Here is a 17,077-nt window from a genome sequence, read left to right on the forward strand (position 1 = left end):
ATTACTACAATTTTGTCTTTTTAAATACATTTCTCAGTTCCTTCTATAGTACCAGTCCCTCCTGCATTACCAAACAATTGCTTATATCCACAAATAGCAAAACAACCGTTTGTTTCATTATGTTTTAACAGCTTAGGTCAGTATGTAGTTTACAGTACTTTCTGTTCCTGCAGGAATGAAGATCTGGAAGAGCCTGTTTATGGTGATGTTGCCAGTAATGAAGAACCACAAATACATGTTGGATTTCTGTGAGTAGTGTTACTCATCTTTCTTTGTGTCAACTCAGCAGAAATTGCTCACTAGTTTTCTTGATTTGGGTTTTTAACTTTTTAATAAACTTAACTGCAGAAGTTTCTGAACTGAGATCCAAGGTTTACTGAATGTATGGATTAGTTAGTCACATGCTACTTTGTGCCTTAACCACGGTTCATTCAGTGTCCTTTCAATGATGGCTGATAGAAGAGCCTTCATTACTTCTTTCAGTAGCATTTGTTTTCATTGTTTTGACCAGTAGTGTGAGTATGGATATAGGGTATGTCTCCGTGAGTGAGATCTTTTTATGCCATATAAAGAAGGACTACCTTAGGAAGGTCACACGAGAAGAGCCACAAATACAGTTCCCAAATACAGCTTTGAAATCCTGTGCTTAGGGCATGCTATTGTTAGTAGCGGGAGTAGCGTGGAAAGGCAGATGATAGCAGTGCAAGGCAGGATGGTTGTATTTTAGACAACCCTCCAGAATCATCTCTACCCCTTGGAAATTCACAAGCCTGGGCGTTCTCAAATCTCAACCAAGTTTGTTAGTTCCATTTAAAAATTCATGCTGATACGAACGAGTAGGGTTTTTTTTTAGTTGATTTTCATTAACATTAACCCATGAAAATAATGCAGACTGACTTTTCTAATGTAACAGATATGTACACATGTGCACACGCACATACACACGTATGGTGTAACTGTTTAAACCAAGGAATGTATTTTATAAAACCTGTTCAAGAGTAAGGAATGTTATTCTTTTCAAATTGAATAACGTTTAACTCTCGTAGTTATGATACTTTTGTTACTGTAGATAATATTACTAATAAAGTTCTGTTATCAGTGTGAGATTTGTAATTGCTTTTGCTTAAAACTGATTAGTGTAAGAGATTCGTTTCACAGCAAAAGGTTCTTTCACATTCTTTAAGTCTTTTATCTCTTATCTCTCAAGCAAAGTATTGATGCTTGGTGACTAATACAAGAAATTTATTTTCCAGGCACGACAGTGGAAGTGAATGTCTGTTAGTCCATGTACTGCAGCTGAAGAACTTTACTACTCTAGTTGTTAAAGAAAACTGCAAAATGTAAGCTTAAATTGCATCCAAATTCTGATCATTGCTTGTTTTGTGACACAATCATAAATACCATAAATTTATTTGCTTTCATGCAGAATTAAGCCATTTTTGGAGAAGACTGTATGTCTTAGCTTACAAGAAGAAAGGGTTAATTTTGTGGACACAAAGTGCCCTCTGTATAGCATCTCTGTCATAATGGTCAGGTAACTAGTGTAGTCTGTAATGACCTATGTTCTTACGTTTATTAGGTACGGGAAAGTTTGTTCAAAAACATCGAAGTAATGCTTCCATCACCCCATGACTTCTGGCCAAAAAGCTGTCTACATTATTTGCAGTATTCCAGAAATATTATTTCCTTTACAGTTCCTCTACAGCTTATCTGTGATCTATCCCAGAATAAGCTTAGTGTCATTTTCTCAAATTCCTATGGCCACATCTATATTGATCAGTAAGAAAGAGAGATACCTTGCCCTTTATCTTTAAAAAATAATAATAAAAAAAAAAGCCCCCAAATTAACCAAACAAAAAAAAACCCAAAACCAAAACAAAACAAGCCCAGAACAACACACAAACAGCAAAAAACCCACAACTGGGACATCTGCAGACTTTTGCGGCCATTATAGCTCTCCTTGAATATCTGTGAAACACCTGAAGAGAATTTTAACAAAGCTGGGAATCAGTACAAACAATTAAATTTTTTAACCTCTGGCAGCCTGTGCTACTTACTCAAATTCCATATTGCGTTATACAGAAGATTGTTGAGTTTGTTCTAATTAACGTTTCTTAAATAATGGCAGTGTTACCATAAAACACAGTCTTATCTAGTGATATGTATCTTAACATATTTTAAAGAAATTTGACTCATGCAAATTGTTGCTCTTTGTCTCTGGGAGAGGTTGTTTGAAAACTGGAAAACGGAGGTGTGATAACATTGTTGTATTGTAAAATAAGTCATTCTGTGGGAGTTGTTAAATTGACATACATCTCACTGAATGAGTTGATCTTTGTTGAGAATACTTGATCTTGGTAACTCTACAAACCTCTAGTGGAAATTCTTTATATAGGTCAGCGTATCAGTGTTGGTCTTTTGCTTTGTTTTCAATCTGAGTGCAAGGGCGTGCCATAGGGGGAAAAAATTGAGTATTGAGTAGGATTCAACCACGTTGCCTTGTGATTAGAAAAGGAAATAACCCCTTTCTGGTGGCATAAGAGTTCATGCAGCTGTGTAGCCAATTTAAGAGAGCCTCTGAGCTGGATCTTTCTTTTTGAATGCTTGAGTCTTTTTGTGCTAGGTTAGTTTTTTAACCCAGTTAGGTTTTCTAATCTGGTTCACAACACAGTTGCATGAAGCTGTTTACTGGCACAAGGGAAGGTATAGCAAAAAATAGGATATTGCAGGGGCTGGGCAAGCAGTCAGGAGAGGGAGAACACAGAAACACTTCTCTAAGTAGATCTGCTGCCTTCTGTCAGATTAAAATGGTTGTGGATTTTGATTTTTGGCTTGGAGTCTCAAATGAGATGGTACCACATATTTAAGTTTGTTTTTTAAGATGGCAGATGGATACACTCGTCATAGACTTTTCTGCCATCCTTTTGGGCTGAGTTTCTTCATGGCGGGGGGAGGTATGCTTAGTGGGTGTAAGCAAGAAATGGATGAGTGACACTTACAGGGCAATTCAGTTGACTAAACATAGGCATGTGTTTCCATTTGAAATATCATAGCATAGCACCTGGCCTCCAGCTGCTGCTGCTCAGGAAGGCTGTAGCTCTCCCATAGATCCTATGTCATATTTTCTAGCCACATGTAGATGCTTTGGATACCTCAGGGCATCTCAAGTGCCACTTGGTGCCTCTGCTTAAGCACCAAGTTAAAAAAAAGTTTCGTTTTAGTTAGAAAAAGTTAGTGTTTCCAAATCAGCTTTGCAGTTCTTCTGAGTTAAGAAGTAAATTTCTGTAACGAGGAGATTCCAGAGCAGATTCTTAGTGTAGAAGTTACGCTGATGTTTTTGCTTAGCTTGATTTTGAGAAATGCAAAATAGCTTTCTTTGTCTGAATTGTGCTATTTGTCTATTTTGCTGTTCCCAGTCATGTGAGAGTTTATTTGCCACCACTTGAGTCAGGCACACCAACCACTTACTGCTCTAGAGCTTTGGAATTCCAAACTCCGTTAATATTTAATGAAGTTTTCCGAATCCCCGTGCATTCAAGTGTTTTGAAATTAAAATCACTGCAGCTGTATATCTGTTCAGTTGACCATCAGCAACAAGAAGAACTATTGGTAAGTCGTCCTTTTTCTTAAAAGCCCTGTGGCATGGGAAACTAAAGTTACTTGAAGAGTAATTTTTAAGATTAAAAAGAGAAAGTGAAGACTGTTTTTCCATAAGAGGTGCTGATAGAGTTATGTGTTCGTGTGTGTTTGTTCACATACGTAAGTATAATTCTGGTAATAAAAAAGGTGTGATTTTTTTTTTTTAAGTTGAAATATGGGCATTTTAGGTTATGCAAAGTCTTGGAAATAATTAGCAAAGTTAGCAGAGGTTGAGAATTGGAGCGTTTTAAGCAATGTTGAAAGTAATGTTATCTGTACTGTTGTTTACTATTACGTTGCAGAGGCATGGTGAAAATTGATATGAGGTTTACATTCATTGCTATGGGATTTGGTAGATAAGGAGTTAATTTTTGTATTTATTTCATGTGTTTCTAACAAATGCCTGCTTTGGGAAAAGTTGAAAAATCTGCCGTTGCTAAATTTTGGTGCAAGAGGTAAAGCATTGTGTAAAACTTAAAACTTTTCCCCAAAGGCTTCATCTGAAGCTTTTAGACTATGGTGTCCTCGAGACTTCTGTTTCTGCGTGGCACTGTAACGTGTGCACGATCAACCAGTATCCGTAAAATAGTTTCCTAATAAAATGATAACAAATACAAACCCCTTATTGCTATTTAACAGCTGTTGAAGAAGACTGTTGATTATATCAGTTTTAACTTTGTTGCAGAATAATAGTGGTCCAGGCAGGTTTCTGTTATATCTTTTACTTTAAACTGATTGAGATAGCTGATGCAGGTGCAAACAAATAAATGTAGCTGTTGTTTAAATAGCTTACATGTGTTAACTATGTTAACTTTAGATGTGTTAAATGTTAGCTTCATTTAGCTATTGTCAAATGTAAATATGCTTAAATAAATCTGCCTTGGGGCTGATGTCCTGGTTATTTTGAAGTCAGTGGCATTTCAGTGAGGGGCTTGAGTGGGTTAGTGAAATATTTTTTTTTTTAAGCCTATCAAAGTAGTTAAGAGGTACAGGCATCTCACTGTTGTGCTGGACTATGGATAAGAGGTGTTTATTTGAGCAAACGTGGTCAAGAGTGCATGTTTTTTAGTCCACCTTTAAAACTATGTTTTAGGGTAATGTCTTCTATAAAGAGTGGTCTTAATGTTGATGGAAGTGGACCAAAGATCATGTCTACAGTAGGAAGTTTTGTCATTTTTGAACTACAGCATAACAAAAGAGAAACCATCCCAAGAATGGTCTGGATATATTGGTGTAAAATGTTTTATCTTGTTATAGCCTGTTCCTCTAGGAAGCTGAATAGCTATTTCAGTGTAAACCGTCTTTATATTGACAGAAGTGCACCTAAGTTTAGGGCGCTTTTATTTTAACTGCTATTACTGAATTAGCAAAAAATGATAGGTCTTCAGGTTATGTTGGTGGGAATTTTTTCTTTCATACTCTTAGTGTAGTTTTGTCAGAAAAATCTTTGTTTACGGTAGTTCATAACATACTTGAGGGTAAATTAGAAATGTTGCTCAAAAAGAGAGAAGCAATGCCCCAGTTTCTTAAGGTAGTTGCATTGAAGTATGTATTTAAAGATTATGATCGTTGCCCTCTTTTGCTGTAAATTGAAAACAAGCATTTCCTCAAACTGCGAAATCATTTGCTACCTCTCTTAGAAACCACTGTGATGGCCTCTGTAATTTTCTTTCAAAAGTCTCTTCCACTGAGTTTGCGGGGCTCTTTCCATCTATTTAGTCATCCATATAGTTCTGAAGTTCTTGATGACTGCCTTCTTTTCAATTAGATTATGCCAGTTTAAGGCTTTCCTAAATGCGCAAGGCAGGCTGGAGTCTATCCTAAGTTATACAAATATTTTACGTAACAGGTAATGGGGGAAAAAAAAGGAAAAAAGAAAATATTCTGGAAAATAGTTCTAAACATCACTTACATAGAGAAGTAAATCTATTAAACTTGTGGGATGGTCTTTCCGTTCCTCAACTTTTTACTCGTATACCCTGTCTTGCTTAAAGATCTTTTTCTGTTTTCCTTCAGCTTTCTGAAACTGTACTTCCTTAAGTTGGCTTATTTTTTCCCTGGTGGCCTCATCAATGTTGAGATAAAGCAGTTGTTATTTTCCATGATTAGCATATGTTGCTCATGTTAAAACATCAAAGAAATGTGATTGCCTTTCTCGCAGTCACATGGCGTTGTTTCACTCCCAGTTTCTGATCTTTTACAGCCCTGACCAACCAGTTATTCCCCGTGTCTTAATTTAGTTGAATTCTTCTTTTCAAGTGTAACATTTATCTTCTTGTGTTTCTTGGTTTTTATTTCAGAACATCCATCCAGTGTTTTTTTAACATCATTTTAAATTCTCATCCTTTTCTCATAAATTTTGTAATCCCTTTGTTTAACATCACTGAGAAATTCATAAGAACTTTTACTTTTATTCCACCATGGAAGCTGTTAACAAATGTGTCAGAGCAGGCATGGGACAGGCCGCTAGCAGACCCATCTTGGTTTCTTCATCCTTTTGAGCAAGCTCCAAATCTCGAGGTGGAGGTGAAATATTAATTAGTCCTTTCAGTACTGATAATTATTAATTGGGTTTGATGGTGATTTTTCTACCCAATTAATCATTCACTTCGAAGTAACAGCTTCTTTGGCATGGCTCCTTAGCAGCTTAATACATGTGGTGTGTAGGGCAGTGTCAGGCATCTTAAGAGTCCACATATGTTTTTTCCAATATTGGTGACAGGAAAACAGCTTTCCCCTCTACCCCTAAAACCAAACCCAGCACATGTTAAACTTTTTCCAAATCTGATGCAGAAGTGTGAGTATTTGACACATGTTTCTTTCTTATACTGTGTCAGAACTAAGTAGGTAATTAGAAGACATCTCTGTTCTATATGTAAAAGAAAAGGCATTTCTATAGCATCCAATATACTGACATGAAATGACGTTCTCAGTAACATGTTGTATCCTAATGTGACATTCTTTTGTTAGGCTCAAAAACTTTTCTCCATTGTCCTTTATACACCTATTTAAACAGAGCCTGGGGGAACATTCGTCTTGGAAAAACAATACATGATTTTTAAAAATTATTATTTTCTAATTAACTGTTTCTTTACCTGCTTAAAGTTGAATGCAGTTTCTGTATACATTTCCTACTGCCTTTACAGTTAGAATCATTGCATGCAGCTGTTTGTTTTGCGAGAGATTAAAACACTTTATATGATTTTTCCAGTGATATAACTGAAAACATTCTTAGTATGTGGTTGATTAGCATGGAACGAACAGGTTGTAGAGATAGCCAGATAAAGACAAAAGCAGTAATTAAAGGATAGTTAATATAAAATCATAGCTAGGTCTAGCTAGTGAACTGATTTAAAAATAAAATAAAATAAAAACAACACAAAACAAACAGCATGGATTTGCTCACAGCTCTTTTTCATTTAGTCAACACCACTCATAAATTTCTTACACAAACACTGGCTGATGGAGTAGGGCTACTTAAAAGTGGGGAATACTTTTAGTGAGAAGCCTTCATTAAACGTGTTTACACCTGAATCTGGGAGATGTGAGGATGGCTTGGAAAGTGGAAAAATGGCTTAATGACTCGTTTGACTAACTTAGGATATAAATAGGCAGATTCGGAAGATGCCTCTGAGGACCAGAGAATGGAAAGGTATCTCAGAATATAGTTCTTTCAAAAGAAAACAGATTAAAGTAATAAAAATAAGATATGTCATTGATAGAATTTTTTAATAAAAATATTAAGAGCTGTCAACTGTAACAATCATATCTACATCAGTCATAGAAATTTTATTTTTCAACTTAAGAAAATAGAGTATCTACTCTGATCCTTTCTGGTAGTAAGCAAGAGGCTAGAAATTCAGTATCTTAGACATTATAACACAAAAGAACAAAACCATCTCTTTTTAAGAGGCACTATTAGTATTTGATAAAGTTGGGTTTTTACTTATAAGTAAAATACTCTTCAAATGAGAATATATCTGTCCTGCTGTGTATATTTATCTTATTGTGGTCAATGCTTTTTTTTTGTTTACAGGGCATTGCTCAGATAAACCTGACTGATGCAGAGAGTTCTGGTGAGATGCAGCTTCACTGGTACTCTGTTCAGATCTTCACTGGTTCTGACCCCCAGAGAGCAAAGAACAAAAACCAGTGTGAAGAAAGCGTTCCCCGGTCTTCTGGAAATGTAACTACAGTTAAAACAGTATGTCTCTGAAAAAGTGATTTGTTTATTTTATTTGACCTGCTGGGTGGTTGGTTGTGATCTTATCTGAGGTGCAGTTTGTTTTCAAAGTGCATGGAAGGTGATACCTTAATTTAGCTCTTGTGGCAAGAACTGGAATTTAAAAGAATAATTAAAAGCTAGATCATATCTGGACAGGTACTTGAAATAGTACTGTGCGTATGTTTGTGTGCATACTTCCTAGTCCAACTAATTAAAACTCATTACAAATTTCTGCCACCACACTGCAAGAGGCTGTCGAGAAAGGTTGTACGATTTCTATCCTTGGAGATTTTTAAGCCCTTGTCTGGGCCCTGAGCAGCCTGATGTGGCTATGAAGCTGTCCCTGCTTTGAGCGGGACATCGAACTAGGTGACCTTCAGAGGTCTTTTCTGACCTAACTTGCTGGGTGATGCTCCATGGTGAGATAAAGTCTGACCGGTTTCTGTGAGAAGTTGCCTTCATGGAACACCACGTACTTTTTGGTCATATTAATATTCAGGGCAGATGTTTTGGTTTGTTTGTTTGGTTTTTTTAAGAAACATGCAATGGCTATATTTTTATTTTATTTTCTCTGAATAATATACATTAAATACAGTGGCTTGTTCAAATGGTTTTATTTGAAGTCTAGTTTACCTTTCAGGATGCAGTGACGGCCCTGTTAGCTAGGACCACTGCCCAGCTGGAAGCAGTTGAGAGAGAATTGGCAGAAGAGAGAGTGAAACTGGAGTACACAGAGGAGGAAATCCTGGAGATGGAAAGAAAGGAAGATCAAGCAGAAGCCATATCAGAAAGGTACAAATAGTAGTTTAAATACCTCGTCAAACAGCTGAATGATATTTACACCACTGGTATAGTCTGAAATACAGCTGGAGAAACGGCAGGTCCTTATTCTGGGGTCTGCTCCCTGTTAGTGTTACAAATATAAAATTTTGCTATTATGTGATGATGTGCAAACAGGAAAAAACCTTATTTGAATAGCTGGTTAAGTTTAGAGGACTTGGAATGTAGGGAGTGGCAAAAAACATTATATCAAATAGAAAGTTTGCTAAGGAGATGACTAATGGGTTTGTAACAGCACTGTACTAAAAAAAATAATAATTTTGTGTTGACATGGGAATTATCAAATAAAGATACGCATTGCAGTGCTTATGGAGTGAACATGCATGCTGCATGCGTGCAGCTCTTACTGTCTCAAGGTTTGTTACAGTGTTATTTCATCATTAATAATACTCCTAGTTTGTTACATGAGTTGCATTTTTTCCTCTTCACAGAATCATAGAATATCAGGTTGGAAGGGACCTCTGGATCATCTGGTCCAACCTCTCTTGGAAAAAGCGTGGTCTAGACAAGATGGGCCAGCACCCTGTCCAGCCAAATCTTAAAATTGTCCAACGTTGGGGAATACACCACTTCCCTGGGGAGATTATTCCAATGGCTGGTTGTTCGCATTGTGAAAAATATTCCTCCTGCATCCAATTGGAATCTCCTTAGGAGTAACTTGTACCCATCACCCCTTGTCTTTTCCATGTGACTCCTTGTAAAAAGGGAGTCTCCATCTTCTTTGTAGCCACCCTTTAAGTACTGGAACATGGTGATAAGGTCTCCCCTAAGCCTTCTTTTCTCAAGGCTGGACAAGCCTGGTTCTCTCAGCCTTTCCTCATATGACAGGCTTCCCAGTCCTTTGATCACCTTGGTGGCCCTTCTTTGGACCCTCTCCAGCCTGTCCACATCTTTTGTGTATAGTGGGGACCAAAACTGAATGCAGCATTCCAGGTGTGGCCTGACAAGCATTGAGTAGAGTGGGATAATGACTTCTTTGCCTCTGCTGGTGATGCCCTTGTTGATGTAACCCGGCATCCTGTTGGCTGGCTTTGCCGCAGCAGCACACTGTTGGCTCATATTGAGCTTGTTGTCTACCAGGACCCTCAGGTCCCTTTCCACAGAGCTGCTCCCCAGCTGGGTAGATCCCAGCCTGTGCTGCACTCCTGGATTACATTTTCCCAGGGGCAAGACCTTACACTTATCCTTGTTGGACTTCATAAGGTTCTTGTTAGCCCACTCTTCCAGCCTATCCAGGTCTTCCTGCAGGGTGGGTCTCCCTTCTGAAGTGTCCATTTCCCCACTCAATTTGGTGTCATCTGCAAACTTCGTCAGGGTACACTTGATCCCATCATCCCGATCACTTATGAAGATATTAAACAGCGTTGGGCCCAGGATCGATCCCTTATGGACCCCACTTGTGACAGGTTGCCAGTTTGAAAAGGAGTTATTTACCACCACCCTCTGGGTGGGGCCTGTCAGCCAGTTCCCCACCCACCGCACAGACCACTTGTCTAGACCATAACGCATCAGGTTTTGTTACTGTTTTCTTAGTATTGTTATAAATACTAGAACATATGCTTTAAGAAAATTAGGGAAGGTGATTTTTTTATTACTTTTTTTTTTTGCGTGAAATGTATTTGCTTGTCTGTGCGTCTGCAGAAATGCAAGTGGGATATGTTCTCCCTTTCAAAATTCTGGGCTTTTATTGGAGAAATAGTAATCTAAAATGACATGCTGACCTGAATAACGAAATATATAAATGTGACGCATAATTGCATGAGGTTTTTTTAATACCTACAAAATTTTTGTGATGTTCTGCCTTTAGGAGTTGGCAAGCAGAATCTGTTGACAGTGGATGCAGTAATTGTACCCAGACTAGTCCTCCTTATCCAGAGCCATTTTGCAGGGATTCGTTAGCTGGACATGTGTTTGCAGCTCAAGCAGGCCAGTACAGTTCTGGAAAAATGCAGCCTCCACCACTAAAGGTAATGAGAGAAGAAACTGCCATGCTGCCTGGTGCGCACACAGTGTGCTACTGGTGCTCCTTGAGTTTGAGTCTGAATGGGTCAGGAGAGAAAAGAATCAGAAATGCCATTAACAACCCTTTGTGAGCACTGCCTTTGTGACAGCAGCGTGCCTTTTGAGTTGTTAAAAATACCCTCTTTAGGGCAGGGTGTTTTGGTTGCCTGCTAGTTATTTCTGGACAGAATTAGTTTTTCTTACATCAAGAGGGAAGCTGTTTTTACTGTGGCCTTTATCTAATATGTAAATATGCACTCGTGTCAATGTCTGTGTTGACCTGAAATTGTAACAGAGATGATCATGATCAAATTCCAGTGCTCTTAGAAATAAGAATTTTTGAAGGAATTGTAAAGAAAGAAGCTTAATGTTTTAAGACTGGCGTTGCTGTTTCAGTGATACAATAAATATAGCTGAAATTTTCAGAACAATTGTGCTGAAACTGATATTTAAAATCTTTTGTATTCAAGATATGAGACATTGAAAATAATCCTGAACAACCTGAAAATCGGCACGCTTCCATTGAAGTAGCGGAACATAAGCTGTTTGTGTGCCTTTAGGGAAGATCATACCTCCTATTGAGGAGTGAGTTCTCTTAAATTTCAGAAGCTTTGCTAGAGTAGCATCTGTTTTCTGTATTTCTGGATATTTCAGTGTTTGTGTATAATTTTTAAGTCTTTCAGTTCCCTTTTGTTGAGTTTCTTCTCTTCATTTGACTTTCTCTGGTTTTAAGGTGGTTGCTTGCTTCAGAGTCACCTTGCTTATTGAAAGGTGACTCAGTTTTCTTCTGTTGAGGCTGGAGATCAGGTGGTAGCTTGGTTAATGCCCAATTGCCAATGCTGAATGCAGTCTTTGTGCTCTGCAGCTATGATTCACCTTATAACTGCATCTCATAATTGTTACTGTTCCAGCAAAGGCTTCTGAAAGGTAATCTTATAATTTCGAATGACCTAGATTTAAAACTTTTTTACAAAGGGAGGCGATTCATCTTCTGTTCTCAGTGCTCATTAAAACTTGAACCTAGCTAGCAGGGCAAATTGTTTACCTTTGGTATTGTTGAAATATCTGATTGTTTTTGGTGAGAAAGAGAAAATAAGGAAAAACTTAAAAAAAAAAAAAATCCTTTATTGAAATTTTAGGTGGATAAGGAAACTAACACTGAGGATCTGTTTCCTGAAGAAGTTGCTATTCTTCCAAAAGAGAGAACTAGCCGCAGGCCACGGGGTTCTGCTTTTGTTCGCAGTAGCACCATTGTTCGTTCCCAGACCTTCTCGCCTGGAGCACGAAGTCAATACGTTTGCAGAGTGAGTAAGCCTTAAAAAGAAAGGGGAGGGGGTGGTGCTCCACACAAGTATTTTGTACATTTTTTAATAATTTCTTTTTAAGACTTTATTAAATTTATAAGAAACAAATACTACTTTTTAATACTAATGAATAATCTTTCATTGATTTTTAATATTGCAGTGGGGAAGAAGTCCCCTGGTCCTTTTTTAATACTTTAAACCCAAATTTATTTCATTTAAAATTTACAAATCTATGACAAATTAGATATTGAGCTCTTTTCCCTGGCAACCTTAGATGTTAGGCAACCAAGGTGATTGATTTTACAGAGGTACAATGCTGTTTAATGAGGTGTATAAACACCTTAAAAGCCATGTTTAATTTTCAGGACCCTAAAAGTTTGGGAATCACAAAATGATTCTTGATGACTCTGGTGGCTGCCATGAATGTCAGTCATAGGATGCCTGTTACAGTGAGACCTGGGATTCCTGGCTGCACCGGTGCAAGTAATTGAGGACTGGCACAGCAGTTTTCAAGCTCATGTTAGGTGGTTGCTGTGTTCAACAGCAAAAGTCTTAACAAGCGGTTGGCTCATAGTTTTGCGCATCAATACATGGGTATTGATTTTGCAATATTGTTGGAATGCACGTAGCTTTAATTGTGCTCTTTCATAAGCTTTTGAGAGCTTGAGTTTGAAAATGCAGGAATGATTTTTAACTTCTGTGCTTTTTCCGAAGCTAAGGATTTTCTGGTTTTTGCTCTCTTACTTACATTGCACGCAGTGCATCTGTGGACCGCTGCAAATTCTTTAGTTTGATTTCTGGATTCTATATCTGTTTGTGATATAGGGAATGTGAGTAAAACACACTCATGCACCAAAACAAAGATAGTGCAAAAAGGAAAAGATTGTTAAACACCCACACTTAATCTGCACTTACTTAAAGTCAGAGTGGGGGGAAAAAGTGGGAGGCTGTATTGTTTGTGCCCGTGACAGCAAATGCTTTAGGAAGAAATATGATGGCCTTTAGCTCCCCTTTCCCCCTTTTTGAGGTTACATTTTATTTGATTTTTAGTAGAATGCTTGATGAAGCTTACCAGTAAAACATTGATGATTTTGAAGTTTTCTTGAATTATTGTAACTATACAGGATGAGCACTATTATATATAAATATTTATAAATGACTAAAGCTGAAAAAAACAGTTGCTTAAAACAAGACAATTTCCATCTACTTCTAAAAATAAATTTCAAAAGCAGAAAAAATTTCCAGATTTCTTAATGTAGATGACCTTGTAAGCAATCTGTGTTTTCATTATCTTTTCTAATCAGCTGTATCGCAGTGACAGCGACAGTTCAACCCTGCCAAGGAAGTCCCCTTTCATCCGGAATACGTTGGAGAGGCGTACTCTACGGTATAAGCAGGTATGCCTAGGAAACTGATTGTTACTTTTCACTAAGGTGGTAGAATGCTGGTACTTTTATACCTAAGCTGTAGATGACTACTGGTACGTTCTGATGTTTCTAGGAGACGTATGAGGCTTCTGTAATGTGTGTGGGGGTTGGTGGTGGTGCGTGCATGTTTTGGGTGTGGTTTGGGTTTTTTAAGCAAAAAGGTAGACATAGAGAAGTGAAACATAGTTGTGAAGAATTATTGAGGAGGAAAAAAAAAAAGCGTGGCAGACAAGAATTAGTTTAACGGGGACTGAATTCATAATGATTTAGATGTAGACTTTGTTTTTAAAATCTAGTTTATGATGCAGGGTGCAGGCCTAGAGAAATGTGTGTGAATGTGACAGTAAAACATTGAGCTCCCCTCCTGCGCAGCCTGGCAGACTGTAGTATTTGAGGCCCAGGTGTTCAGAAATTAATAGGTTAAGCTTTCCTTTCTCCCTCGTGCCACCCTGCACTCTGCAGAAGAAGTAGGCAAAGAAGGGCAGGTAAGGTGGTAATGCCTTGTGTATAAATGGCATATGGCTTAGCGCAGTCAGCAGAAGTTAATTTAGTGCTGGTGTAGGCAAGTAGACAGCCATGCCTCCCATTTTGATTCAGAATGCATCTTAAACCCAATACTGAATAAAGCCCTTTAAGGGGAATCTTACTCAGTAGAGTATTTCCTGATGTCATGCCTCAGTTATGAGTTTTTCACACTGCATCACTTTTATTATCATCCTAAGATGAAAGTTTGGTCCATAAACTTAAATTAGTTAAATATTTATAAGCCAAAATGAGGCAGTAGAAAGCATTAATTGAAGAGGTTTATGTATGGTGTGGAAAACCCCTACAGCCAGTTAGCTTTTCACTGTGGGTTATAAATAATCTCTCCAAAACTTTGTGTCAAGAAAAACTTTGTGTATGAAGTAAGTATAGAAAATGTATGCTTCTATATAGCTAAAATAGGCCAGTATACCATGTTGAGAGTAATACGTTTTGCATTTTATTTGAATCCTAATAACTCAGCAGTCCTGCAGATCATCTTTGGCTGAGCTTATGGCAAGGACATCCTTAGACCTGGAGCTGGATCTCCAGGCATCCAGAACTAGACAGAGACAGCTGAATGAGGAGATATGTGTTTTAAGAGAGTTGAGACAGCGTCTGGAAGATGCCCAACTCAGAGGGCAGACAGATCTACCCCACTGGGTCCTTCGGGATGAGCGATTCCGGAACTTGTTGAAGGAAGCAGAGAGGCAGGTATGGTAATATGAGATGAGCGCTCAACATGTTCAGAAACTTACGGTTTCAAAATTTCTTGATTGCCACAAGATGTTATAAAGAGCTGTTTTTACAGAACTTCAAACAACGAATGTTGTTTCTATGTTCTTGAAGTTAGCACAATAAAAATGATTGCATTGACTGTTACCAAACTTTGTATTTATTTGAAGACAATTACTGGACAGTGGCACTATTTGTCAGTGGCAGTTTTTGGTTTGGGTTTTTTTTGTGTTTTCATTTGCATTTTTTTTTAGATATTTATTATTTTAACTTTAATGGTTTCCTTATTTGTGATCTTTGAAAGAAATTTTGCTGATTTGATATTTCATTTTTTATGAGTATTTGGAATGTCCCCTAAGCGTATAGATTTTTTTTTTCCCTTTTCTTAAAGAAAGAAATTATAGGCAAAAAGAGGGAAAAACTGCGCAACAAACAAAATTGCCATTGGATTATCTGAGATGAAGAGTGAGCCTAAATTTATTTTAAGGTCTTGTTTGACAGATCTATGTGCAGTAAATTTCATGAATTTAATACAATATAATACTGTCAGTCTTTCGAATTTGTAGTTCTTAGATGATCAGCTGTTTCAGACAACGTACTGTGTGCTTTCTTTACTGTGATGAGTGGAAAAAAAATCCATTATTTTAACTTGGGTTTTATTTATTCACATGACCATTTCCAGCATTATATTCTTGTTTTCAGACCAGACAGACCAAATTTGAACATCACCAAGAGCAAGCAGCTGAAAAGATGCTAAAGAAAGCATCAAAAGAAATATACCAGTTGCGTGGGCAAAATCAGAAGGAGCCTATTCAGGTGCAGACTTTTAGGTAAGTGGTAACGTGTACTGCAGTAGCATAGCGTAGCAACAGTTCATTAGAGAGATTAAAGCTCTCTGAAGCATTTAGCTTCAATTCTGTGTGGCTTCTGTGTAGTCGGTAATTTTAAACTGATTATTATTTAACTATATTGATTTGGACACAAGAGTTTCCTTTGAATTATTTGTAGTGCAAAGAGCCAAAGCTAAGGTAAAATTGCAGTTTTACAATTCCAAAACACATGAAATTTAAAAAAAAAAAAAAAGTCTTCAAGTGCAATCTTAGCTTACATGATTCATCTTAGTCTAGTCACTATTAAGTTCCAATGATTTGTCAGTTTTTCAGTGCAAGCCTGTGGATATAAATAGATAGAATCATAGAATCGTAAAATTGTTAGGGTTGGAAGGGACCTTAAAGATCATCTCGTTCCAGCCCCCCTCCCATGGGCAGGGACATCTCACACTAGATCAGGTTGCTCAAAGCCCCATCCCGCCTGGCCTTAAAAACTTCCAGGGATGGGGCTTCCACCACCTCTCTGGGCAACCTGTTCCAGTGCCTCACCACCCTCATGGTGAAGAACTTCTTCCTTACATCCTGTCTGGATCGACCCATGTCTAGTTTTAATCCGTTCCCCCTAGTCCTACCATTACCCAACATCCTAAAAAGTCCCTCACCAGCTTTTTTGTAGGCCCCCTTAAGGTAGGCCACTATAAGGTCTCCTCGGAGCCTTCTTTTCTCCAGACTGAACAACCCCAACTCTCTCAGCCTGTCCTCATAGGAGAGGTGCTCCAGCCCTCTGATCATCCTCGTGGCCCTTGTCTGGACACGTTTCAGCACGTCCATCTCTCTCTTGTAGTGGGGACTCCAGAATTGGACGCAGTACTGCAGGTGGGGTCTCATGAGAGTGGAGTAGAGGGGGAGAATCACCTCCCTTGACCTGCTGGCCACGCTTCTCCTGATGCAGCCCAGGATACGATTGGCTTTCTGGGCTGCTGGTGCACACTGACGGCTCATATTGAGCCTCTCGTCCACCAGCACCCCCAAGTCCTTTTCTTCAGGGCTGCTCTCAAGCCAGTCACTGCCCAGCCTATATCGGTGCTTGGGATTGCCCCGACCCAGATGGAGGACCTTGCACTTGGTCTTGTTGAACTTCATGAGGTTGGCATGGGCCCACCTCTCCAGCCTGTCCAGGTCCCTCTGGATGGCATCCCTTCCCTCCAGCATGTCAGCCGCCCCACACAGCTTGGTGTTGTTGTCAAACTTGCTGAGGGTGCTCTCTATGCCACTGTCCATGTTGCTGATGAAGATGTTAAACAAGACCGGTCCCAGTACTGATCCTTGAGGGACTCCAGTTGGACATGGACCCATTGACAGCCAGTCTTTGGGTGCAGCCATCAAGCCAGTTCTTTATCCACTGAATTGTGAGTCCATCAAACCCATATTTTATCAGCTTGGAGACCAGGATGCCATGCGGGACAGTGTCAAAGGCTTTGCACAGGGCCAGATAAATGATGTCATTTTCTCTCCCCTTGTCTATTGATGTTGTGACCTTCTCATAGAAGGCCA

General features: G+C 38.5%; 1 protein-coding gene across 3 annotated transcripts in view; it reads left to right on the top strand.

Annotated features, from left to right (window-relative positions):
- WWC3 (WWC family member 3) overlaps positions 1-17,077 on the top strand; it is a 104,576-nt gene that overhangs the window by 83,282 nt on the left and 4,217 nt on the right. For 2 of the 3 annotated variants that reach the window (XM_063341409.1, XM_063341425.1), the window contains exons 13-22: positions 174-248; positions 1,254-1,340; positions 3,417-3,609; positions 7,676-7,843; positions 8,505-8,656; positions 10,512-10,671; positions 11,845-12,009; positions 13,314-13,406; positions 14,442-14,672; positions 15,396-15,523. In XM_063341409.1, the coding sequence (XP_063197479.1) occupies positions 174-248; positions 1,254-1,340; positions 3,417-3,609; positions 7,676-7,843; positions 8,505-8,656; positions 10,512-10,671; positions 11,845-12,009; positions 13,314-13,406; positions 14,442-14,672; positions 15,396-15,523 (1,452 nt within the window). The remainder of the gene's footprint in view (positions 1-173; positions 249-1,253; positions 1,341-3,416; positions 3,610-7,675; positions 7,844-8,504; positions 8,657-10,511; positions 10,672-11,844; positions 12,010-13,313; positions 13,407-14,441; positions 14,673-15,395; positions 15,524-17,077) is intronic. The other variant, XM_063341417.1, reaches the window with a different exon arrangement.

Source organism: Chroicocephalus ridibundus, chromosome 1 (genome assembly GCF_963924245.1).
Source record: "Chroicocephalus ridibundus chromosome 1, bChrRid1.1, whole genome shotgun sequence".
Lineage (NCBI taxonomy): Eukaryota > Metazoa > Chordata > Aves > Charadriiformes > Laridae > Chroicocephalus > Chroicocephalus ridibundus.